The sequence below is a fragment of the Phasianus colchicus genome, chromosome 12 (genome assembly GCF_987193195.1).
Source record: "Phasianus colchicus chromosome 12, bPhaCol1.hap1.1, whole genome shotgun sequence".
Taxonomy (NCBI): Eukaryota; Metazoa; Chordata; class Aves; order Galliformes; family Phasianidae; genus Phasianus; species Phasianus colchicus.
In genome coordinates, this window is record NC_143447.1 from 19983907 (window position 1) to 20009808 (window position 25902).

General features: G+C 52.9%; 1 protein-coding gene across 1 annotated transcript in view; it reads right to left on the bottom strand.

Annotated features, from left to right (window-relative positions):
* Positions 1 to 12962: 12962 nt before the first annotated feature.
* The window catches only part of UACA (uveal autoantigen with coiled-coil domains and ankyrin repeats), a 70097-nt gene continuing 57157 nt past the window's right edge, over positions 12963 to 25902 (bottom strand). The window contains exon 19 of the mRNA XM_090149203.1: positions 12963 to 13515. Within this exon, the coding sequence (XP_090005329.1) occupies positions 13474 to 13515 (42 nt within the window). The 3' untranslated portion in view covers positions 12963 to 13473. The remainder of the gene's footprint in view (positions 13516 to 25902) is intronic.

The window sequence follows — 25902 nt, forward strand, 5'->3', positions numbered from 1 at the left end:
CATTTAATAGTCTTACTGGGAAAAAGAGTGTTTCAGATCTTGTTCTATAGTCCACATTGTGAATACATTAGAGAACCACTGAATGATTTAAGAGGAATTTTTATACCTCTGAACACAGATGCAAGGCTAAAGCATGCGGGTGTGCCGGGCCCAGCCTCACACTGAGTGCTAAAGAGCCGGGCAGCCTCCCCTCCTGCTCCAGCATCTCCCACAGCAGTGGGGGTCCAGGCACTCCCCCAGGAATGGCTCACACGGTGCTGCTGGCAGAGCCCAGATGGGGAGCACGGTGCTGGCACGGGGCTCTGCCCAGCACCCCACATATCCCCTTCCACCTTCTGTTCTCAGGTTGTGGACATCTCCAAGCGCTGTAAAAGATGCTCCCATGGCACTTCTGATAATGAGAACAGGAGCAGACTGTGCAGCTGCTGCACATCAAAGTGCTCCTGCCCAGCCCTGCTGTCTGCAGCAATGCAGCACCCGACAGCCCCATCGGCACCTGTCCCAGCTCTACCAGCAGCCCCAGGTGAGCCCGCCCGGCTCTCCCTGCACACACGCCATGCAACACAGATGCAGGAGTGCACACTGCAGCCAACGGCAGTCCTGCCCCAGGAGGACAGTCCAGAGGTTGTGGAAGGCAGCAGCAGGGAGGCAGGGATGGTGGTAATTATGATGATGATGACGATGATGACGAAGATGATTTCAGGTATCGCACGTGTCTTATTTACTCCTCTCAGCAGGATTTTGCATGGAAGTCCTGGGTTCCAGGTGTGTTCGCTGGGATGTGCAGCCGTGTGTTGCAGAGATGTGCAGCCAAGGCGCAGCGACGGAAGCAGCTGTGTGAGGGCAGAGGAGGGTCCTTGCCCTGCACTTGTGGCACTGACTGTGGAAGGAAAGGACACAGAATCAAGCCCGTTCTTTCACCAGGGGATTTGCAAGGCATCATTTGCCCCCAGTTAGCATTGGCTGCCATAATGATGCAACTCCTGAGATTACCTGTCAAGGCTCTGTGAATTTTAAATAAAAGGTAAAAGGGTTTAACTCGAACACGACACCTCTGTGCATACAGAAAGAGCTCAGCTGCCGCTTCCCTACAGAGGCAGGTACGATCCAGACCCCAGATCAACACCAAGCACGGCTGCAAATCAAGGGCCAGACATGATTGCAAACATATTCCTCGCTCTTTCCTTTCTTCTGCTACAAAGGAGATGGGAGGCACACACGGGCTTTGCTTATATCTCATTTCAAACAAAATATACAAGCATAAATAACACTGGCTGACAGCTGGAAGGTTTCTGATCGCACCGCAGAGGAGGACGGTGGCTGAGCTGCTCTGCTGCAGCCACAGCCACTGCGGGGCACAGTGAGCATCGCCCTGCGTAGGGGCAGGACCCCCAGCCCAGCCCTGTGTCCCCAGCCTCAGAGTGGGGAAGGGGGCTTCAGGAATGGGGATTGTTTTTCCCCCCCAAACACACTCAAGAAAATGGGCGTAGTGAGGGAGTTGCCAAATGATGGAGTGATTGCAGCCCAAGGTGAGCACTAGGCCTACACTGCTTGAAGTCATAATACAGAGGAGCCGAACTGGGCCATGCTGCAGAGCTCAGCATGGGTGCTGTACCCCCACAGCAGCAACAGCAACACTTTGGGTCTTTGCACTCCAGCAATGGGTGGTGGCATGGGTTATGTCACCCATCCCTGCTCACATGCAGAGCAATCCTCAGTGTGGGCACTGTGCATGTGAGCAAAGCACAGCACCGGGAGTGATGGGGATGGGGACCCCGTATTAACGTGGCACGCATATTAATGTGGCACCCACTGGATGATGGCGATGTCTTTTTAATGCACCCACATCTGAAACCTGAATGCATAATCTCTCTATTACACACACACGTGATATATATACGGCCGGGCAGCCAGGGTGATGGATGCGCACGTATTACATATGCAGAGGTTTGGGATCCCACTGCACAGTGGGCAATGATTTCTCTTTTCCACAGCTATTTATTTGCATAGCAGCCGCTGTGGATGACGAATACAGTCAGGGCGAGACCGCTGCTGAAATACAGCCCAGCTTCCCGAGCCCGCTGCACCATTAATTATTAACTCAGTACAGGAGATTTGCCGCTCTCCCAGCACCAGACACTAAAATAGTTCCGTACATAAAAGAGCATTAAGTGAAAGCTCAGGCAAAGCCGATCGCTCTGCACAGAGACGTCCCGCTCGCAGGACCTACAGCTCGGCAGGAAAATTTACAATCCTTTAATTCCATTTACAACGCGGCAACACAAAAGGGAGCTGCAGACAGAGGCTGCGAGCGGGGAGAGCGATGGGGAAGAACGAAATAAACAGGGCTACAGGGGAGCAGGATCATCAAATTCCAGCCAGGATTAAGGGAGAACGCGCCTGTTGGGCACCAACATGAGCCTGGAGTTGTATTGAGTTGCAGAGGTTCCATCTTGTCCCTGCTCCTGACTGAGCACATTGCACATCTCGGAGCAGCTCCCCGTAATTTGCTTATAAATAATTGACTTCTCGGTGATGGAAGCCTCTGGAGGGTCTCCCGGTTTATTCACAACAAGGCACCTCGGCCTGCCGTGCAAATTAGCCCTTTCAAACCTGTCTCATCTCCAACAGAAACGTTATGAAGAGTGATTTTTTTTATCCCCCGTAATAACCTTCAACTAACCTTTAAACTGAAGTGAATAATTTAAATCTTATTTTCATATCAATGGGGGAGTCAAGCCAAGCAATTATCTTTTATCTGTATACTCTGTCGTCAGCGCGAGGCATAATAAAGTTTTCCCAAGTGGGCAGAGCGAAACGGGGAGAGAAAGAGAGAAAGAGAGAGAGATGCTATCTGACGGCATTAAGGCGGAGATGAATTATTCAGCAACGAGCGCAGGAGCTGCAGGACAGCCCTGCATCAGCGGGCAGTGGGAACGGCCATACCCACAGGGTGCTGGGGGGAACGGGAGAGGGAAAGGGGGCATCCCGCAGCGGGGAGCGGGCTGACATCCCCCCTGGGCTCATTAGGATGCTGAGTCCCACCAGAGCGCCTGTGATCTTCTCTATTAATGCGTAAAATCCCGCAGCTGTGGTGGAGGGCGCTGACAGTGGGCTTGGTGACCCTGGCGGTGGTTGCAGCCTATGGGTGCTGCCTCAGCCCTGTCCCCGTGCTGCACCCACACCTGTGCCCACCCACACCTGCAGCTCCGTGCTCCTGGATGGCACTCGGAGCTCAGGGACAGCGTCCTGCACAGCTGGGGCGGCCGCTTCCCACGGCTGTGACTGCACCATAGGGGCAAGGAGGGAGGGTTCTGCTCTGTGGTCTTGCATAGTGAGCAGAGATTGAGGGTTCACTGAGCCTCCGTGAAAATCCCAGCAGGTCGGAGCTGCCTGCTTGTTGTTCCCAATGGGTGAAGGCCTGGAGTGAAGCAGGGGGTCCCACGGAACGCTGCAGCCCATGGAGAGGTGCTGCCACTGAGCACGGGATATCTCCCTGCAATCTTTCCACTTAAACCAGTGATTAAACTGAACTGGCAGATGATTAAGCAAACAAAGATTAATGAAACAAGCAAAGGAATCAAATCTTGATGGGGGAATAAATGCATGATTCAAAACAATATTAGGACAAATTGTCTAACAGTGATCGGGAATGTGTTGCTTTTGTCTCAACAGCATTTGTTGTACTCTCACTTCGTTGCAGTCAAAATATTTGCTCAAACCAAAGACAGAGATGAAAAATCTCAAATGCTACCAGTGCTACCCGTGATTTAACAAAAAGATGTGCAGGATGCCCTGTCCTGGAATGCCAGCACCCAATGCAGCACCCAGCAGTGGTACCCAATAGCATCACCCAACAGCAGTGCATGAGCGCGGGATTTGCATTTCTTTCTGAGCAGAAGCAATGGGTTTTAGAGCTGCAAGTCTTTTTCTTTCATCAATTTTGCATATGGAAAGATCATGTTTGCTCTAAATAGTTTTGTTTTTAAAGCCTCTTAAATTTTTGAGATGAAAATAACAAAGAAGGAATGGGGGGGAAGACTGCTCCAGACAGACTGTCACAAGGCTGCAGCAGCCAAAGAGCAGAAGCAAACTCCATCAGCAGAGCAGTTAATTAAGAGGGGAAGGAAACAAGGTGCCTAACGCAGAGATAATTGCTCCTGTTCCACTGCAGCACACACTGCCTGCACACACACACACACACACACACACACACACACACACACACAGGTACCTGGCACACCCCATCTGCAGTCCTCCCCACCCAGAGCGCCCTGAGGACGCCGTGCTGCTCTGTGCTGCTCTGTGCCAGATTTTGCCTTTTCATTCAGGTGATGCTCTCAGATCAACCTGGCCCAGCAGCATAGGACAGAGCCAAAAGGTTCAACTTGTCCTCCTGCGATGCAACAAAACAGGATGGCAGTTCAATGCGAGTGCAAATCCTCATTCCTAAAAGCTGCACAGCAAAGTCTCTGCCACCATCCCAGCGCCACTTCCCGTGGCTCTGCATGGCCAGCATGGTCAGTGGGACCAGCTCCAGGGCTGCTGTCCTAAAACGTGGCACAAAGAGGGAGGCCATGCTTCCCTCCAAGCCAGTGATGCACAGAAGCAGAGCTGAGGTGCGTTGCTCCATGCCTGGAGGACTCAGGGTGTGAATGCACTTTTGGGAAGTTTGCTGTCTTTGGGATGGAAGGAAGAGCCTGAGGGAAGATGGAGGTGTCAGTGGGGCAGTGTGCTCTAGTGGAATGTACCATGCATCACATCACATTGCATTGCATTGCCTAAACCACGTCATGTAGCACAGCATCACATTGCATTGCATTGCCTCAAACCACGTCATGTAGCACAGCATCACATTGCATTGCAGCGCATTGCAGCACATGGCCCTGCAATGTATTGCATTGCATTGCATTGCATTGCACCACACTGCATCACACCACGTCACAGCACCTCGCATGGGTGCAGCAGTGCAGCCAGCAGCAGCTCTCTGCCCCCAGTGCTGGGGCTGCTCCTTCCACCAGCAAAGCAAGCTGTGCACTCTCTGTCCCTTTAACCCTACTGCATGCAGCCCCCAGCCCTGTGGTTGCCGGGCACCTTGGGGAGAGGTTTGGCATCAGCAACTGCAGCAGAGAATCCACTGAGTCCATGACATGAATTCCAAGTCTCCCTCTCACATGGAGCTGCCTGAGCAGCTCAACCATGCTCCTATCTCTCACTCTAGCCTCCCCCCCCCCCTTTTTTTTGGAGACTCATTACTATATTGTGGATATTCTCCACTAAAGGGCATCTCTTTGAATGCATTTGCTTTTTTATTAATGTGTGCTAAGACAAGTCAAGCCTGATTATCATGAAGACAATTGCTGAATTCCCTCCTGGAGAAATCTCATCTAGACTGTGTAGGCGTTTTAATTTCAGAGACCCATTAATTGGCACAATTGCTTAAGCAGCTGCTTTCCGTGTCATTTTAGGACCACTTTATGAAAAACAGAGCTTAAGGAAAAAAAAGAAAAGAGAGAGAGAAAGAAAGAAAAGAAAAGATAAAAAGAAAGAAAGGAAAAGTATATGACAGGCCGGAGCTTTCTACGTGGTAGCATAATTAATGCAAGGAGCTTCCTATGGGTGGGAAAGCAACAAAAAGCTGCTCCAGCACTGCACCGTGGCACATGGCTGCTGCTGTCCTGGGCTGTGTGTGCTCAGGTGCAGCATGGGGTGTCTGGTGCTGCTGTGGATCCATTGGGTTCTGGAAGGTAACAAAAAAAGCAAAAGGAAATTGAGAAGGCAGCCTGCAGGGATCGGCCACGTGTATTTCCTGCAGTGTGAAGCTGCACTCCCAGCACATCTGTGTGCAGGAGCTCCTTCTGCCTGCATGGGTGAGGGATGGGCACAGTACTCTGCCGCCCTCTTCCCAGCCCTGTGTCCTTCCCATGCTTGAAGTATAGCACTGTAACCCCATGCTCATGACCTGCAGCACCCCCATGTCTCCAACCTACAACATCCCTATGTCCCCAGCCTGCAGCATCCCCACATCCCCAACCTTCAGCATCCATACGTCCCCAACCTTGTGTCCCCACGTCCCAACCCACAGCATCCCTGTATCCCCAACCTGCCGCGTCCCCATGACCCCAGCCTGCAGTGTCCCCATCCACTGAGCTGCGTTCTCCCACAGCCACTGGATCACAAGACTATCCCAGCAGCTCCAGCAGCACGCAGAGCTCCTGTGATGAGGTTAATTATGGAATGGCTGAGGAACAAATCCTTCGCTCCAGGAGAAGTGGCCGGAGAGAGCCGTGCGCTCTTCTTTGCCATAGGCAAAAATATACATTCCCCCTTATTAATAAATAAAGCCATATCAATGCCCTAAATTATCAGCAGAATATATTTGCTAACCTGAAGCGATAGTAGGAACAATTACTTATTAATAAAGCAATAGCTAAATCTAATTACATCCCCATCAGATCCTGCAAGTAATAAAACCACAGTTGCCTCGCGGAGCCGGGGGACCTCCTGACCCCAAATCAAAGTTTAAACCATCCATCAGCTCCCAATACATTCCCAGCACATCCCGCAATTACCATCACCTCCGCTCCGCTCCCTGGCAGGGGCAGGGGTCACCCCATGCACTGCATGGCTGTAAGCTAGAACAGAGCCTTAGAAATCTCATTATCCTGTTAACCATACATTTATCTGACAAGATAAAAGAGACTAGGTGACCAAGCTATCATTAAAGATTAATAGAAAGTATAAAAAATTCAGCTGCAACCAGCATTACTGTTTAGTGCCTGTGATAGGCCTGACAGGATTATTAATCAGGCAGCCAAAAAGATTTAGGTCTTTGCTCTCGGTTTTTCATTTTAAGCCTTTCGTTTCCCCCACGCCATAGAAACCGCAGGTCAGCGCCGGCTGCTGCTAATTGGTTCTGCGGGGTTTGAATGGGAGCGGCTCGGACCAATTATAGGATCACCGGGAGCTGCGGTGACAATGAGGGCTGGGGACGCCGAGCTGTTTACCAGGAGCCCCCCCCCGGCACAGGGCTATTAATAAATGGTACAGATCAATGCCGGCATTAATTTTAATAGAGGGCTACAAGGATCGCGCCGGTCCCAGGGTGATTTTCCCCTCATTCTTAATTCCATTTAAGTTTAACATGAAAGATTCCCAGGTAACACCTACACAGGAAGAAACGAGATTTCCCTGTTTTTAAGTCTTAAGTATTCTTTTTATTCTGCTTTGCTTTTTCCCTTTTGATCATAAATCAATGTCCTCTCACAAGTTTCCCTGCAAGCCACGTCTGCGAGCAGGCTGTGCTGCACTGCTCTCCATTTCTCCACCTGTGAGAGAGAAAAACCAATAAATTAGGGAAGGGCTTTCTGAAACCCTGCACGGGGAAGCGAGCCTGCTTTGCCCACGGCGGGGGTTTGGGAGCCCCCGGCTACACAGGGCTCCATGCCTGTCCCCATCCCCATCCCCATCCCCATCCCTCTCCCCATCCCCATTCCCGTCCCTCTCCTCATCCCCTCTCCATCCCCAGCTCCATCCCACCACCTTTGCCTTTGCCACGTTCCCCCAAACCTAAATGCATTTTTAAATTAAAAAAAAAAAATTACTGAATTCAGCCTTTGCTGGGACACCTCCAGAAATTGTTCAAATCCTTTTAACACCACCCTTCTGTTTTCTCACAAGGCAGTATTGAAGCGGGAGCTCGGAACTGAGAAACACTGGTGGTAGATGGAGGTTGGACTGGATGATCTTGGAGGTCTTTCCCAACCTTGGTAACTCTAGGATTCCAGGATGGCTAAACCAGCACGGGCACAGCTCTTTTCCACGAAAATGGAACAAGCCAGAACAAATCAGCTTTCTGTAGGAACCACTTGCATAAAAAAGCAACAATGAAATATCCCTTGCTGTAAAAGCCCTCCAGACACCCAGCAGGGCCCTGCATGCGTGAAGCTCAGCCCAGAGCCAGGCTGGCAGAGCTCGGCTAACAGCCTTTCTACATGGCATCACGTGCCATCCTTCCCGGGCAGCCCTATCTGCTGCACGATCACATTCAGCAGCAGATTATCACACTTCCAATCGATGCAGCACATTGTTTAAGATCCCACAGTCGGGCAATTAATTGTCGAGCATAATTGGAATTACGCAGAGAACAAACGGGCGCATCAGCAAAGCCCTGCATCCCCACATCCTCCTGCCAGTGAGGAAAAGTTGGGATGTGCAGCGCACCTCCCGGCCCTCAGGTCTGCCTGGTGCTGCTGGGCTCCGTGCTCAGGGTGTGCAGAGCAGCCCATGGAGAGGCGCAGCACCACGTCCTGCCGCGCTGCTGTGTGCGCAGACGTGCGTCTCAGTTCTCGTGGTTTAAAATAAATTTAATAGATGCTTCCACACTTTGCTGCTGCTATTCTGGGCATGGCGGCTGGAGTCGATACACAGGCTGCTAATTGACAGATCGGCTCGTGAGCCAAAAGCAGGGTGGTGTCTGCGAGAAGACGTGGGTTTCAATTGCTGATCTGCCACAGCACCAGTCACCAAGCCATGGCCCCAAACCATGTCACCTTCCGTGCCAAGGTGCTGTGTCACTGTGCCGTGTAGCCATCTCATGGAATCATGCCACCTTGCCTTCTGTGTCACTATGCCACGGCACCATGCCTTGTCACCATTCCATGCCACCATTCCATGCCACCATACCACGGCACCGTGCCATATCACCGTGGCCACGGCACCATGCCATGTCACCGTGGCTCCTTGCACTGCAGCAGCATTCCCTATGGATGCCCTCACACCATGCCAGGCCTACTGGGTGTCTAAGCCGTGCCAGCATTCACCAGAGATATCTCCTGATGCTTTCTGATGGGACAGTGCTTGCAGACTTCCCCATGCTTCCCATCAAAAAGAAAAAGCCATTCAGACAAACGGGGAGAGCACCTTTTATTTGCATAAGCTTTTGCAGTCAAAAGCAAAAGACAGTGGCAGTGGAAAGGGTTTCCTAAGAGCTGGTATGCTAAAAGGGCTCTGAAGAGCCTGGTTTGCATCCAGCCAGGAACTGCAGTCGTTAGTGCTGCAACCAAAATAAATCAATTCCAGTTCTGCAGGATGAACGCAGGAGGCTCAGGCTGCTCCGCTCCCGTCTGCAGCGAGGTGCAGCTGGGCTTCACGTCGGCTTTGAAGCTCACAGGGCTGAGATAAAAGAGAAATTCTAAAACCCCGTGCAAGCAAGGAGAGCTGGATGGTGGGAAAGCCGGGCTGCAGTGCATGTCTGAGAGATGTCTGTCTGTCTGTCTGTCTGATGTCTTCCACCTCATCACAAACAAGTGTAAGGTGGAAGCACAACCTCCAGCACAGGGCACTTCAGCTGCACTGAATCCAGCAAAGCAACAACTGTTCCTCCCGGGGCCGAGGCCACCCTGGCTCCAGCCGCTTTGCATGGGCTTCGGAGTGGTTTGGGGCAAAAAGCTGTGAGCTGTGAAAGAGCATTGCAGCTCTGTAACAGAGCGTGAAGCCAGGCGGGTTCACACGAGCCTGATGGGTTCGGCAGGGGAATGTTGGGAGAAAAGCAAATCCAGATTGATAGAAAGCTCCATTCATCTCAGAGGGATCCAAGCCACAAAGAAATGGATCTAAATGTCAAACATTCCCCGGGTTTTGTGGTATTCCAAACCAGAGGGCTGGGCAGACCCATTGCACAGATGAAAACCAGGTGCAGGGAGCTGTTGTGAGGTGGGCTTGGATGACGGGCACCAAGCCTGTGGGTCTCCAGATTGAGGGTTTCATTTCGGGGACATTTAATTCCAAATAAATCCATGTGATTCTTGCCTAAAATATTCCACAGCATCCTGTGAGCCAGGTTGGCCGCTCACCCCTATCTGGATGGCATGAAATGCTGTGGCTGCCATTAATACGTCGACATTCACCATGCCACTTTCCAATGGCTGTGTTGTGCAGATGCCCTGGGCCGCCAGCTGCCCTCAATCCCAGCAGCAAATGCAGCTGCTGCCAACGGTGCCACCGCCCCCCCCAGAGTTTCTGGGGGAGCTCTTAGATCCCATTTGGCACCGTGGTCCTTTTGCCTACAGTGGTGCTTCACGAGCCAATGCAGCACAACAAGTTGAATGCATGTGCATGAAGTCTGTTACCCTCTGCATCCACAGCTTTCTGCAGACAAAGCAGAGGACCAGGGGGGCCATGTAGAATCACAGCATCATAGAAGGTTGGAAGGGACCTCGAGGATCTTCAAGCTCCAACCCCCCTGCTGCATGCAGGGCCACCAAACTCCATCTCTAATACTAGACCAGGCGGCCCAGGGGCCCAACCAACCTGGCCTTGAACACCTCCAGGGATGGGGCATCCACAGCCTCTCTGGGCAGCTGTTCCAGCACCTCATCCCACTCCCCATCTTTCACCAACTCTGAGACCTAAAAAAGCCATTTTTCAGCCAACGCTATAAAGCAAAGCTGCCGCTTTCCATAGAGGCTCAGCACATTTGACAGAAACTCTTTGTGTGAGGGTAACTGGAAATAGTAGGAAGGCAAATGCAAGCCTTTTTTGGGGGAGATGTCTGAAACACAGAGGAGATAAGGTAGAACAAATTGTTTCCTGACATCAGCTGATGGGAGGCCTGCAGAGGCCCCAATCCTTCCCCTGTTCCATAGGCTGGGCTGGGAGAGGAGGATGGGGAAGAAGAGCCTAATGATGGTGTCTGCTCATCATCACCACGAGAAAAATGAACTGCTTCCCTGAACCTGAAAAATATCAAACGGCATAAATAAATCTATTTAAATTATTAATAAACGAATTTACATTCGGAGCCTGAGAAGGAGAATTAATTTCATTTCTTATGCTAAACTGGCCAGCATGGATGATGACTCAAGAATTAAAGGATGCAGAAATGAAGGGAAAATGAAGGTAGCCGGCTCCATCAGAAAAGAGATGCAAAGTGGGGATCCTGGGTCCAAACAAAGCCATCAGCCAAAAGCAAGAAGACCAAAACCAACCTGCAAGCCTGAAGCTCTGGGGGAGCCCGAGCCCCCCTCTGCTGCCCATGCATCCCGTGTCTCTGCCAGCACTTTGGGGGACAACAGCCCTCAGTGCAGAACCCCATCAGCTGGCTGCTCCCAGGGCAATTAATTAGGAGGTGCTCCCAGCCCCTCGCATTCCTCCCCCATCCCTTCCACTGGGAAACAGCATTCATGACGGATTGCGTATGAAAACCCACTGCTAAAACAATCCTCTCCTCATCTGCCCTCTCGCTGGAGTCTGTCTGCAGTCTTCTCCAGGATGCATTGTTATTTCATGTGATGAGACATTCCAGAGAACGAAATGAAATAAAAATAGACATTTGGAGGGGCTTTTGTATTGCTTCTTCGCAGCTCCCCACACTGTGACTCCTGTGAGCGCACTTGTCGGGCTGATCCGCTGGCGCTGCCGCCTCGGCTGTCCTTGTGCTGGAGACACTGCTCTTTTAAATTCGGTTTCTCAGAATTAGAAGAAAAACTTGGCAAAGCAACAATAGGGAAAAAGAAATATGAATAATCTCAGAACAGAAATTGCATTATGTGATGTGGTTGCCATGTGGTTAAGTCTGAGAGAGGATCATGCGAGCGCATTGTGGGAAAATTGATAACAGGCTGAAGAATACGGAGGGCTCAGATCGGAGGGCTGCAGTGCCAACCCTGAGCCAGTGCAAGGGGCTCAGTGCTGGGCAATGGGATGGGGACGGGGGCACCTGCACTGGGGTCTGCAGCCCCCGGGGTGCTCAGCTCCAGGATGGATGGGCTCCCTCAATAAGCCCCGAAATCTCTCAGGGTGTCACACAGCCCGTCTCAGCTGCCACCGAAACTGCAGCCAGCACTGAGATCCGTGCCACCCACCCCTGCCTAAGCTGTCACCCCACGTGCACTCTGCTCCACTGGGGTCAGTGCCCACAGCCATCAGCACTGTGGGTCTGTGGCCACGTTGACCCCAAAGCATCGCCCCCAGAGCGCTGACTGGGAAGAAACACGGATTTCAGATACGTTGGGATTCAGATGGTTTGGGGGAAGTAATCATGAATGATGAAAGCAAATTTTGCTCCCCAAACTGTGCGAGCTGTGATCCATCCCCGCCCGCTGGCTGTCGTGCTATGGTGGTTTGAGTGGGAGGAAAGTCAGCACTGTCAGCTGAGCGGCAGGAAGCTCTGAAAGCGTGGGGAAGTGCATGCACACACACTGAAAAAGGGGTAAATTCTGTGAAATCAGATCAGTAATGCAAATTCTGCTCTTTTCTTGCACCGTGGCTCGCTGGCAGCATGCACAGAGCCATCAGCCCAGTGCAGCACAGCAGAGGGGAGGCCCATGGTGTGCCCCATCAGTCCCAGCAGGTCCTGCCTCCACCCAGCCCTGTGCAAACCATGCAAAGCACGGGGAGGTGAGAGGAGAGCAGGCGCCTCTGTGCCCTTCTCAGTGTTGTAGCTTCTGGGGATCCTTAAGACATTCATTCCTGTTGTATGGTGAATTGCTGCTGCCTTCCTTGGGGGCAGGAGGAGATAGAGCATGCAGAATGCTGTCTGTGCACTGCTGCTGCTGTGCACCTGTGTACTCTGTGCCAGGAGTGCTGAAGAAGAGAGATGGGGCAGAGGAGAGGGCAGCAGTGGGCTTGGGGTCTGCAGGGACAAAATGGGACCCTGGACAGTATCCAGCATCAGAGCCTCGGGACAGCCAGGGCTGAGTGCACACAATTAGGGAGCAAGAAGGGCAGCGGGACTCCAAATCCTAATTTGGCCTGATGAAAGCTTAATGATTCCAGCTTGATGACTGCCGGAATGCCCCAATTTCCTCATTCCAAAAAGCCCCCACTGCCAAGGCTCGGGTGGAGCGGACACGCATGGTGCTGCGGCTCCGAGGGGTGGCAGGAACAGAGCGAGGATTTCAATGGCTGAGGCACAGAGAAGGATTCCTGCAAGCAGATGAGCCGGTAATCTAACAAAAGTGTGGAATTAGAGTATTTTAATGAGGGTTTCAGAATGCGTAGCAGCCTGGTGGCATGTCCAGTGGAGGAAAGCGGCTATTTGAAGGGAAGCAATGCAAAGGCTGGGGGCATTCAGTGCCAGCTCCCTGCCTCTGAGGTGCCCCCGCCCTGGGGCTGCATCCCCACATTGCTCCTGTGCAGGCTTTGTGGATGGGAATCACACAGCAGTGTAGCTGGGGAGCAGCAGGAGAACACTGCTCCTCTCCCAGCGCCCGTTGCGATGGCTGCAGAGCTCCGTCCCTGGAGGAGACAGACGGGAATCCAGCTCCTATCTGCATGCAGCTCTGGGCCCCGTGAAGCTGTCTGTGCGCGGGGGGAGCGGGGGGCTGCAATGCGCACAAGGTGCTCTCGTCATGAAAGCATCTTTTGATTTTGTTATTGCAGCTATCAAAATATTGCAGAGTTCAGAGCATTCCGCAGGGATCCCCGCGCTCTTCAAAGACCGGAGGACCACGGCTGGGGAAAAAGAAGCCTTTAATTACGTCGGCTTCCACGCTTGTTTCTGCAGTGGAGTTCCTTAAAAAAAAAAAAAATAGTTTTAATGAGAAGAAACACATATGGCCCCATTGTTCAAACAAGGAGAGATATAGCTGATTTTTTTTTAATAGGCAGTAAGTTCCTTTGGGTCTCCTGGAGCTCACACCAAGGGGCTCTGCACTGAGCACTCCCAGCAGCAGGGCTATCCGTGGGGCAGAGCAGCTCCATCCCAGCCCCGTCCCATCCATCACCCCATCTGTTCCCACTGCAACACTCTCCTCCTCCCCTGCCCCTTCCAACCACACAGAGCCGCATGCAGTGGGATCTCAGCATGGCCATCCTCCACGAACGCGCTCATTTCCCTCAGATGTTCATCTGAATCCAAATGGAAAAGCTCACTTTTCCCACAGTATAAATAGCAGCGCAGTGTATGACACAGCAGAAAGCACGGGCCAGCCCCACATTTCAAAGAGCATCTTGAGCGTATACTTCTAATAAATAATCCTATCTGGCAAATTTAATTAACGGGCTGCAGCGCGTGGTGCAGCCTGCTGGATAGAGTATCTCCATCTGATCTGCAATGCTTTTAGAAGCTTTAAGTATTAATAAAGAGTGTTTTGTTCAAGAACTCACAGGGGACAATTACAAATAATTGCCAAGAAGGGTGTGTGCCTCATTTAAGTGACTGCATATTAAAAATGATGAAGGATTAAAAGAGAACTCATAGCGATGGAGTGCAGCAGCGGTGGCTGCCCCTGCTCCCATTGCCATCCCTACAAGGGATGCTCGGTGCAATTCGGGCTTCCCAGCCCTGGAGCAGAAGGAACTGAATGGAGGAGTGGAATGGCCAACGGAAGACAAAACCCACCAAGGAATCCAAACCCAGAAAACCACATGAAAATTATCACACCGCAAAGAATTTTTCTGGGGATGTTTTCCCATTTTTCCTGCCTTGGAGCTGTAGAGCGGGGTTTCCCCCTGCACTTCTCCTGTGTAGGGTATGAGATTCACAGCAGCCAAAAAATGCTCGTTCCCTTCCATGATATCAAGGAAGAGGGAAACCTCCTTTGAAATGACTTCTCATGGCAGAAGCGTGCACAAAGAGCAGCACTGCAGACGCTATATGTGCAGCACTGACATTGGGATGGTCAGTTTCTTAACAGCTCTCACTTTCCACGACAATGGGAAAGAAAGAAAGAAGTTAGACTTCCAGCACACCTTTCTCACCCTGCAGGCAGCAAGAAACAGGCATCACAGTGCCCAAAGGAAAGCTCTGTTGGGACCCAGCAGCACAGATCAGAGAGGTGCCCATTGATGCCAAAAAGCAGTACTCTTAGAACGACCATAAAGACATAATTTTGCTGCTTTTTCACATGCAAATAACAAGTCAGGAGAGCAGCAGCTCTGGCACAGAGAGCAAAGCAGGGCTCAAGATGGACTGCGCCAATGTCTGGGTGGTGAGGTTTGAATGGGAAAGCCCAGAGCTATGCCTGTAAGCCACCGTGCTTGGGGCCAGGGTCTGAGCTCACCACATGTCTCCTTGGGGGTGGCACCGTGGGGTCTCTGCCCACACCACCTGCAGCACCTAGGATGGGGGCTGAGAGCATCCTCCCCACGTGCTCCTGCACCACTACCACCAGCCAGCACTGAGGACAGTGGGGACAGAAGGATTGGGCTGTCCACCCTCCAAGCCAGAGCACACGGCTCACTGAACACCAGCTTTGGGAGCTGTTTCCAGCTGTTTGGGAGCAATGCCTCCTCCAGAGCCAGGAGTAACTCAGGGCTGAGCCCTGGGGTGTATATGGGACTAAGGAAACCCAGAGCACAAGGCCAGCACAGCCCCAGCTCCGTTCCCAGACAAGACCTCTGCCAGGGATGGGTACCAGTGCCGGGGTTGAGGTATCAGTGCCAGGATGGGGTACAAGTGCTGGAGGCATGGCCCCAGGCAGCCCTGCGCTCCCATGACAGCCAGCTCACCCCAGCCTCTCAATCTGGGAAGGGTCCACCACAGCCCTCTGGAGCTCAGCTCAGCAGACCCACAGATCCCCCACTCGTCGCCATCTCCCTGCGGGACTGGCAGCAATAAATCCTGCCCGCCGCAGGCAGTGCCATGCCCCCTCATTTTCCATGAGATCCGCACGCAACGCTTCGGCTCCAAACATCTCCTTTTGATTTCATGGGGAAGGAATGCTGTGAACTTCAGTTTAGAGAACCAATTTATTTCATGCAATTTCTCCTCCTCGTAGAAGCGGCTCTGTATTCCAAGCCGTGATTTTCCAAAATAAAAGCAGCAGTTAACCATTGGAGCGGAGCGATCCGCCTCCGCCTCGCTTCCCCTATTGCTGCGTTTCAGAACTTTGCTTAAAAATGGAAAGGGGCACCTTTAAAACTTTAATACCACGTAAATGTTCCAGTCTCGCTGCTGCACCAGATCGTTCAGCAAAGTAGCTAATTAAAAAATGGCTGCTGTGATGACAGACTAGATTAATAGTTTTTGAAGAGCAGCCAGTGCACCAACTGCTCCCGTAGCCATGCTGAAAGCTAATAATGTAGAAAATTCTGCCAATTCTTTTAATTCATGAATATTTAAGCCTGTGAAAAATCTGTCAGATTATAGCACTTTTCTGGTGATTTTCTGCTTAAGTACATTTATGGGCAAATGCCAGTTGCTCAAGAAACTTCAGTGGAACGCAAAGACTTTTTATTGTCTGTGTCGCCAGAGCCCTTTTCCTCCTCCCATCGCCCTCCAGCCGGTGCCAGGATCAGCTGTGGGCACAGCACTCCCACTGGTGCCCACTGGGATCCCAGGCAGGGATGACCCATCTGCATGGTAACAGGGATGGGGAGGAGCAACAGGTGATTCCTATTAGAGAATTATAGGTATATATTTTATATATATATATATATGTATAATATATTAATATATATATATAAACTTTTGTAGGAGCACAAATCCTGAGTTTCCCAGCTAGGATCACTCCCAAAGCTCCTCAGGGGATGTGCCCAGGTCAGGCAGACTGCAGTATCCCCAGCCCTTCAGCAGCAGGCAGCTCCTCAGCTCACTCCTCATCCACAGCACTGCCTGGTGACTCACCTTACAGCTACTGAAGAAACAATTACACCAGGTGGGAGCATAACCTGCTCAGCCTTCCCTCACAGTGCCAAAGGCCAGAACTCCCCATGAGCAGCTCCTGCACAGCTATTCTCCAGCCCACCACAGCAGGGATGCTCTTTTCCACAAAACCAGGAGCAACACGGTGGGCTTTGCTCAAGCTCCCAGCAGAACGGATGGGATGGTTGGTAAGGGGCTGCAGAGCTGCATCCCCTGCAGAGCCCACAGCCTGGGGATGTCCTGCACCCTGCGTCCCAGCATCCCTGCATCACCACCAAACTGCTGCTCAGCTGCACCCGTGTGCAGGAGGACCTCATTCCAAAACGCTTTGGAATGCACCAAGTATTCCTGTGACTTTGAAACAAAAAACGAGGAAACTCCAGCAGAACTCAGAACATCCACAGAGCTGAAAAGAGTCTCTCATCCCAACGCAGCTGTTATGGTGGGGAAGAGAAAACCCGCCCTGGAGCCGCGTGCTGGGAAGGTTCACGTTTTTAAACTTGAGCCCCAAGTGTCCTTTGTGCTGTCAGGTCACATCAGCCCCTTAAACGTTACACAACACCGCCGTGTAATTAAATGCTTACAGGATTTGCAGGCTGTTTGTCTCATGGTTGGGAATGGCTCCTCCAAAGCTCTCAGGTTTGGCACATCCGCTCCTCCACCACGGATGCCACACATCTGGGCTATGCCAGCACAGCACAGAGTGGGATGCAGCAGGAGGCAGCACCCAGCCTCGAGGGTGGGGGCAGAGGGTTGGGGGCCCAGTGGTTTTGGGGCTGCCCCATTGCGAGCGGAGCAGCAGTGAAACTTCGCCTTCCTCTCCTCACCACCTTCAGCCACTCACAATGTCACTCCAGCTGAGCAAGAAGCAATTATGATTTAATTACCCCGCTGCTCTTCAGCAGAATTTTTGGAATGGCGGTTTTTGTAGGGCCTCATTTACCCTTCTCCTCTTCACCTGCATTTGTTCTGCGTGGTGCTGTTGCTGCCCAGCCACGACCGCGTGGTCACCTCATCCCCCCCCTCACAGCAGCCACACGGCAAGGCAGGGCACGACGAGAGCTGCTAATTCATAAATATTTAACACCCAGCTCTGCTGCCTCCTGATAGCTTTTTTCCAGAGTTTCTATTCTCATCCGTATTCCACCCCCTTCCCCTCCCTGACGGCCCTCCTCGTTTTTTTTCCCTTCCTTCTCGCCGGGCATTAATCCAAGTGCTGAGATGACTGTTTCACTTCCCCGCTGTCATCAGTTGTTTTTATCTTATCTGGGCCGTGGATGCCAGTCAGCAACCCGTTGCGGTCTTTCCAGTTGAGTCCTGACCTCCGCAATCAGCCTCAAGATGTCCTGTAACGAGCAGATATGGTTACTCAACTTGTCCATCAGCACTTCTGGAGGGGGAAAAAAGGAAGCACAAACCAGCAAATGGTGGCACGAGGCAGGGCTGCGGGCCGTGGCTGGGCTGCTCCCTGCACGCAGGTGTGCCCGCTGCAGGCCCTCACGTTGGCACTGCGTGGCGCAGAGAAGCCTCTGCAAACCAGGCGAGTTTTAGGGCTGCCTGTCCTCCCGCCTTGAGGAGCAGCAGGAGGACGTGCTGTAGGGCTGTGCTCTGTGCTGCGTGGGGGTCACACTCACCCCACTGCCCCCAAGCAGAGATCAACACCTGGGGGCTGTGCGCTCCGTGCCTGCAGTGCTGTCCTGCATGCACAGCTGCCCACGTGTGCTTGGCTCTGGTGTTCAGTGGAGGGAGGAAAACACCCCAGCAAACAGGATTGCCACCTCCTGCATCCCTGAGCACAGCCGTGCATCTGTCCGTCTCATGATACCACGGAGGGCAAAGTGAGGCCAGTGCAGAACCAGATCCACTTTATAGACTTATCACCCGGAGTAAAAACGTCCTGTTGGATTTATCCGACATGTGTTCTATCAACGTGCTCTGCTCTGAAGTAAAAGGGCTTTTAGTTACAGCAGATTGGAGGGGGTGTGGGGAAGGAGAAGGGATGGATTTGGGCTCTGCCAGCAGCTCTGGTTGCTTTTGCATCAACGTCTCTATTTTCTAAGGGAGGATTTAAGACCTCGTTGTGTACGAGCAACTGAGACAGGAGAAACTCGAACGGGGAGAACCGTAAAAGGTTGTACTGAAAAATGCTATTAGTCTGCATGAAATAAGATTCTTCCTGGAAACATGACACTGAACATCGAAGGGAGGGGGAGGAAGAGCTGTAAAATGGCTGCAGAAAAAAAGGGTTACAAATTAAATATGATAAAAAGAATCCTTTTGAATGAGATCTTAATTTAACCTCAACATCATGACCGTATATTTCAGGAAATTAATCCCTCGGCCTGCAATAAATCCCAAGGACGGTACGACCACTTATGCTTCAGCAATGAGCCATTACTATGGGTTGCAGATGCCGCAAAGCCATCGTGCCATTACTGAGGGGTGTGCAGAATAACCCAGCTCCGTGCAGTGCCCGCACAGCTCCAATTGCTACGGCATTGAGCTGTGAGCCAACCTGCACCCAGAGTCACATCTGTGCAGAGAAGGAGCGCTGGGAGCTGCTGATGGAGCCCTGCACCCCAGCACTGCACCAGATCTGCAGCTGCTCTCAGTGCAGATAAATGGACAGAAGTGCAAACACCAGCACCTCACAGAGCCCTCCCTGCTCCACCATGCGCTGCCAGCTTGGCACCCAGCACTTCCACATATGCCCCAAAAGGAGGAGAGGAACTTCTAATGAGTCAAGACTGTAACCTTGTTCTGAGAGCAAACATATGCCACTGCCGCTCCCTTGGCAGCAGCACTTGGAGCCAGTTGCTGGCAATTCCATTCGGGCTGCAGCCACTTTAGGGCTCTCAATAAGGAGCAGACAGAGCAGGTGAGGAGCACCGAAGCTTTGCGAGTGTTGGTGAGCTGCTGGCAGAGCTGCTGCAGCCCTGCTTCGTGTTGGAGGTGGTAAAATGCATGAGCAACTTGATTCCTCCTGGGGGAACATCCCTGTGCGCTGCTAGGGATATTGCAGAGTGCTCTGTGGGGTAAAAGGCAGTGCACCCTGCTGACCCCACACACAGCCCTTCTCCAGGCAGCACGAGGGAGCAGAAGTGAGGAAGTGTCTATTGGGATGGGCAGCCCTGAACAGAGCTGGCCCAGAGCAGTTCAAGCTGGGAAATGCCTTTTTGACACGAGTGAAGTTCCCTACTGAAAATTTTTGTCAAAACTTTCAAGTTAATAGCAAAAAAAGAAAAGCCAACCCCAACAAATCCGAGAGCACCCTGGGAAGCACAGTCACAGGGGGGGGGAAAAAAAAGCTATAAGTGCAATTTCTGCTGGGGAATGGTGAACAGGGGGGCAACATCCCCAGCTCTGCGCCCCACACCAGCCAGCAGAAGGGACCTCCAGCAGCAGCCAACCCCAGCAGCACGTTCTCTATGGCTGCGGTGGGACTGCGGTGCCACGGGAGGTTCCCACCTGCAACCATTGCGTGCAGCGGGAGGAGGAGCGGGCTGGGAACGAGGGGTGCTCTGCTTTCTCATCAGCCACCGAAGTTCTCGTTTGCTGCACAGTCCCGTTCCCAGGCTGCCCGTGCAGTTGATGCTGCAGCGGATGCTGTGGTTTGCTCGTCTGAAATAAATTGCGCAACAAACTCAGCCCAGCGCCGAGCAGCATTAGCTGCAGCAAAGCAGCTCTAATAGTGCTGGTCCTGTGCGTCCCGCTGGGGGACTTTCAATTGACAGAGTTACAAGAGATGAAATATTCAGTAGGATTAAGAATTTGGAGGAGGTGGAAATCAAAGTGAAAAAGAAAACAAGTAAAAACAGCTTAATCTAGCCTTCTAGCACTAATTGTCATTGGGATTCAGGCTAAAACAAACACAACAAAATGAGCTGCCAATTTGAAAGGGGAAGGAAGAGGGTGAACACGATTCCCACCGCATCGAAAGCAACCTTTTATCTCTCCTCCACCGCAGACACAGGCACGTGGGGCACGGGGCCATGCCTGGGACAGCCCCAACCACACAAGCAGGATCCGAAGCTCTCAGTGCTGGGCAGGGCTTTAGCCAAGAGGCCACCCCCCATGGCACCAGGGCTCCGATGCAACATCACCCCGACATGACATTGCTCCCATGCAACACTGCCCCAGTGCAACAGTGACCCAACGTGACATTGCCCCAGTGCAGCATTGCCTACTGCAACACTGCCCCAACATGACACGGCCCCAGTGCAACACTGCCCCAACATGACACGGCCCCCCACCCGTGGGTGCCCACAGCCCCACGCAGGAGAAGCAGTGCAGCTCTCTGCCCACACACTGCGGGCAAAGGCACCAGCAAGGCAGATTAGCTTACAGCCGAAGCGGAGTTATCCAACACTGCAATTTAAGTTGACAATTACATGGTAACCGACTTGCACACAAAGAGAGGCTCTGGAAGTATTCCCAGAACGCAGAAGTCTGACAGTATCCACCCAATTTGTTGCAACAACAAAGAATACTGGAATATGTCCTTTCATTTGGCAGAGTACTGTTTTATTTTTTTAGGCTAGGTGGAGAAATTTAGCCTGCTATTTAAGGAGCTTGTTGTGCCTTGAGAGTGACAAGCCAAGAGTTTCACTAGAAAGCCAAACTCAAACACAAATTGCATCCTGCCACCCGTGAGACTCAATTGCATTGAGGGAAGGAATTTGCAGGGCCTCATCTGCTGCTGGGGTCTGCCTTTCCAGCCCTACAGAGACATAACTGGGGCCTTTCATTGCTCCCTTATACAATCCCCCTTCTTTGCACAAAGGAAGAGAACACACTTCAGCAGGCATTTGGATGAGCTGCTCTTTTTTTTTTTTTTTTTTTTGAGCATTCTCCCCATGCCAAAGCCATCTCATTTGCGGGTGTTTGCGCCCACAAAAACTAAAAAGGAGATCTTGTGTGTTAGATGATGATATTTGCAGGCTACAGAGCCTTTAGGGAAACATATGGCCCAAACAGGGAAAAGCCAAAGGAACCCTGAAAGCAGGGGATGGAAATGCATCCCAATGGAACAGGAGGCACGCAGTGGGCATGCCTGCATCACCGAGCCATCGGCCCCCTCCCAGCGCCCGTGTCAGAAGGTCAGCAGCACAGCCAACTCCTGGGACTTTTTTTTCTTGTGGCCTCACTTCTGGTGGAAATTAGTCAGCTTTCCAGAGCAGAAACCTCAAGCCATAGCCACACTTCTGAGCCAGCTCATCACTGTCACCCTTCCACAAACCACTTCCTTCCCGATTACCGGCAGCCTCCCCGGCGTGATGAAGGGGATGGAGCCCTGCACGGGGCCACGGGGAGGGGCTCAGGGAGCTCCTGTGGCACGTGGGCAAGGAGCCAGCTGGGAAAAAGCAGCAGTGAAGATGTGAGGTGGTGATGGGGCACAGCAGGGCTGGGTAAGGAGCGGCAGCCAGGCACACGATGGGGCACAGGGAATTCGGTTGCACCTGGGACAAGCACAGACCTCACTCCTGTTTCATCAGCAACCAGGGCACAAGCTCACACCTGCCTGCAAATGGCATCGACCCCCACATGAGGAAATCTTTCTGAGGGGGCCAATTTGGGCTTCTGTGGCCTGACAGAGCCAGCTGGGCACAGACAGAGGGGCCCACACCCTGAGCATATGGCAATGGTGGCTGAGGACAGCCCTGTCCCATCCCCACCACCCTCACCTGCAGCCAGCTTGGCTCCCACTCCTGGATTTTCCCCTCCCCCCAGCTCAGCTCCTGCACAAACAGCTGCAGTTTCACAAACCCCCCCGTGCTGTGGGGCAGCACCGCGCCGTGGGGCTCCGTTGCGGTTTGCAAACTGCCACCGCTGCCTTGATGCCTTCCCTGCCACCCCTGTGCTCCAGTCCTGCAAAACCTGCCAACCTGCCACAGGCCAAGAAAACGCAGCACAGCCCTCATTGGAAGAGAGGAGCGAAAATGAGTTGCTTTCACCCCAAAACAACCATCTTTCATCCTCAGACCCATGAGGGCACAGGCAGAGCCTGCAGCCATCGCACTGACAGAGCAGCTCCCACACGCCGGATGCACGGGGCTGCAGGGCAGCGTTTGTTCATTTCATGGGCAGGATATATTCATTTCAGCACCAGGCAGCAGCGAGGCCCCAAGCACGATCCCCGGGGTGCAGGGCTGTGTTTGTACCGAGACAAGTTCCCAAATGACTCACCAGAAACCAGCCCTGCTCCGGTGAGGCCTCGAGCAGCCGCAGACCGGGTCCCCTCCCACGCTGCGGTCCCCATGTCCTGGGGAAGTGCGGCTGCCATCCCATCCTCCATCCCCATCCCTACCCCCCCATCCGATCTCAAAACCCATCCACAACCCCAACTCCATCCCTTTCCCCATCCTGGAGGATCCCCATCCGCAGCCACGGTGAGGCAGGAGCAGGACCTGCTCTCCCTGCAGGAGCAGCTCCAGCACAACTGCTTCCACCCCTCATGCAGAGCAGCACATCCCCCAGGCCAGCACCAGGCCACAGAGGTTTGTTTTCTTTAGAGAGGATCTTGGTTTGAAGGAAAAAAAAAAAAAAAGCCCCCATAAAAAAAAAAAAAGAAGAAGAAAAAAAAAAGAAAAGGAAAAGAAACCACGGCCACATCCTGCCTTAAACTGCTGCTCGTGATGTGCCGACGCGGCTGCACAGAGCAGTGCTGGGGTGGCAGTTCTCCTCCGCTCGCCAAGTAACACTTCAGCTCTGAGTCAATCGGCTGAAGCCACAAATCCATTTGCTTACGAGCACGAAACCACAGCGACCCACGGCACTCCTCGGGGCCACGTGTGCCAGCACCTGCCTGTACTGCGCTGAGACGGACAGGCTGCGTCTCCTCCATGCGCAGCACAGCAGCACACAGCAGTGCAAAGCAATGCCCCCCCCCCCCCGCAGCCCCCGCTTTGCAGGGTGGGATGGGCTCCATCTCTGGCAGTGCCAGGGCAGGGGCTGCCATGCTTTCAGGCATCGCTTCCCACAGGTTTGGGGCTGGGCACAGCAGCAGGTAACCCTCCCAGCATGCAGGGTGTTGAAAGCCAGCACTTTTCCCCTGTGGGTTACTACGCACTCAATGTGGGTGGCTCGTGACTCACCGGCTCCGTTTCAGAGCCTACAGGTGCTGCTGGCATGGGGAAAGGCAGCAGCTGGGCACTGGGAGAGGGGGAGAAAACCCCAAGCTATTGGAGGCCCTGCAGGAACTGAGCCTGGCTCCCAGCTGCCCCTGCACAGCCCCAGCATCCCCCATGGGAGGTGCTGTGGGGCACAGGGCTGCTGGGGGCTGTGCACAGTGACCCACAGCACTGCTTCACTGCCAGACAGGGCTGCACTCTGCAGTTAGAAGGAGAAAAACAATGACACAGGAGAAGAATGTAGGAGAGAAACAGCCCAGCTCCTGGGGGAGGTGTCATCTGCACAGCAGAACTGCCCTCCTGGGGGCTTTGATGGCTTCTGAATTGTTTTACTGTGGCTCTGCATCGCTGGGGGAAAACCTGCACCAGCAGCAAAGCCACATCCCAATGCTCAGCTGTGAGCAGGGATGCTCTGTGCCCTCCGGAACAACGCGGGCACCAGGAGCCACAGGCCTCCATCTGAACTCAAGGCCTGGTGACAAAGCAGTGACATCGTGCCCATGCAGCTACAACACAGCGCACGCCACAGAGCAGCTCCAGGTCCCCCCTCGGGGCTGCCCTGCCCCACACGAGCACTGCCATCTCTGAACAGCAGCGAGCAAACCTGGCTCCATGGGCAGCCCACACCTCCAGCACAGCAGCCCCCACCACCTCTTCCTTCAAGTTTTCACACTGCAGCTGGCAGCACCACCCCCAGGCCCCCCCCAACCACATTAACCTTTTTTGCTCCATCATTAAAGAAACACAACAGTTTATACACCTTTTTCTTTTTTTTTTCCTTCCTTCCTTCTCCTGCGTGGTTCTCACTGTAATCTGCCCTGAATATTTAACGTGGAATCCCTCGTGAGAGCAAGTGGTGTTTTTATGGGCATTAGAGGCAAACTCTCGCAAAGAAGAAGTGGTAATGAGTACCCCTGAGTACCCTCTCAGTTTCACAACCGCCTGTGTTTAAAAACAAGCAGGAATTGGGCAAGTGGTGCTCACAGGGGAGCGCGGCAGCCGCTCTCTCCAGCAATGTGCTTCGCTCCCATAGCCCGGCGCAGGCAAACACCACTTGTTTATTCCAATTGAAGCCGACACCAGAAGCGCTCCGGACCCACCCGATGAATGTGTGTCCTGCTTTATTTCCAGCTCAGATTCACGGCATCTCTTTAATTTCTGATGGCCCGAGCAGGGGCTGGTAGTGGTGCTCCAGCAGCTCTGTGGCTGTGCACACACGTTCCCCCCTGTGACTGCCATCAGCGTGCGGGGCAGAGCAGCTCTCATCCCAATTACGCGGGACGAGTTCGCAGGAAGCTTCTCATCACCCGCGCGCTTCTTTTTTCACACCCCACTCTCTGGTTTAACACAGCAGGCACGCTCCCTCTCCTTTTCAAAGAGAAAATATTCCTTTTCATTTCCACAACCCTCTCCATCATCACCCGGAGCAAACTCTGCGCAGAGCTGCATGGGGCTGGAGCGGCACGCTGAGCGGTGCCAGGAGCTCTGCAGGGCCCTGCCCAGCACGGCAGTGATGGTTGGGCACTGGGGGCTCATCCACAGCCACGACGTGGGGCAGAAGCAGCCCTGCAGTGCTCAGCAGTGCAGAGCTGAGTGCTGCGCTGAGGCACAGGGTGTGATTAGCTCAGCGGGGCTTTGTGAGTTGATTAGCACCGTTCAGCAGGGCCAGAGGGCTCCCTGCGCCTGGATATCCCATGCAATTTCTCCTTCTTTTGCCTCAGGAGGAGCCCACGCACAATCCCTCACCCACACAACAGCCCCAACAACAGTCACATTACCCACATTACCCACACAGCCCCAGACAGCCACCGCACAGCCTGGCGGGTTGCATGGCTACTGGTGAGCACTGGGGGCTCGAGGGTGGGAATGGCTGCACCTGGGGTTGGAGGTGGGCTCTGAGAGCAGCCCCAGCCTGCAGAAACCCAGGGAACAGCTCTGGGTCCCCTGAGCTCACTGCCATCCCCACCCGCTGTGCTGCAGCGGGATCAGAGTATGCTATTAAAATAATGTCATGTTACCTATCAATAATAAATGACCAGAATAAATTTGCTGCTCTGTGCTTAATAACCCAACCAGATTTCCATTTAAATATCTGCACAGCAACGGCTTCTTGCTCCGAGAGCCTCGGAGATGAATGCAGTGCTGCATATGCAGGCAGCCCAGGAGGAACTGCTTATGTTTGAC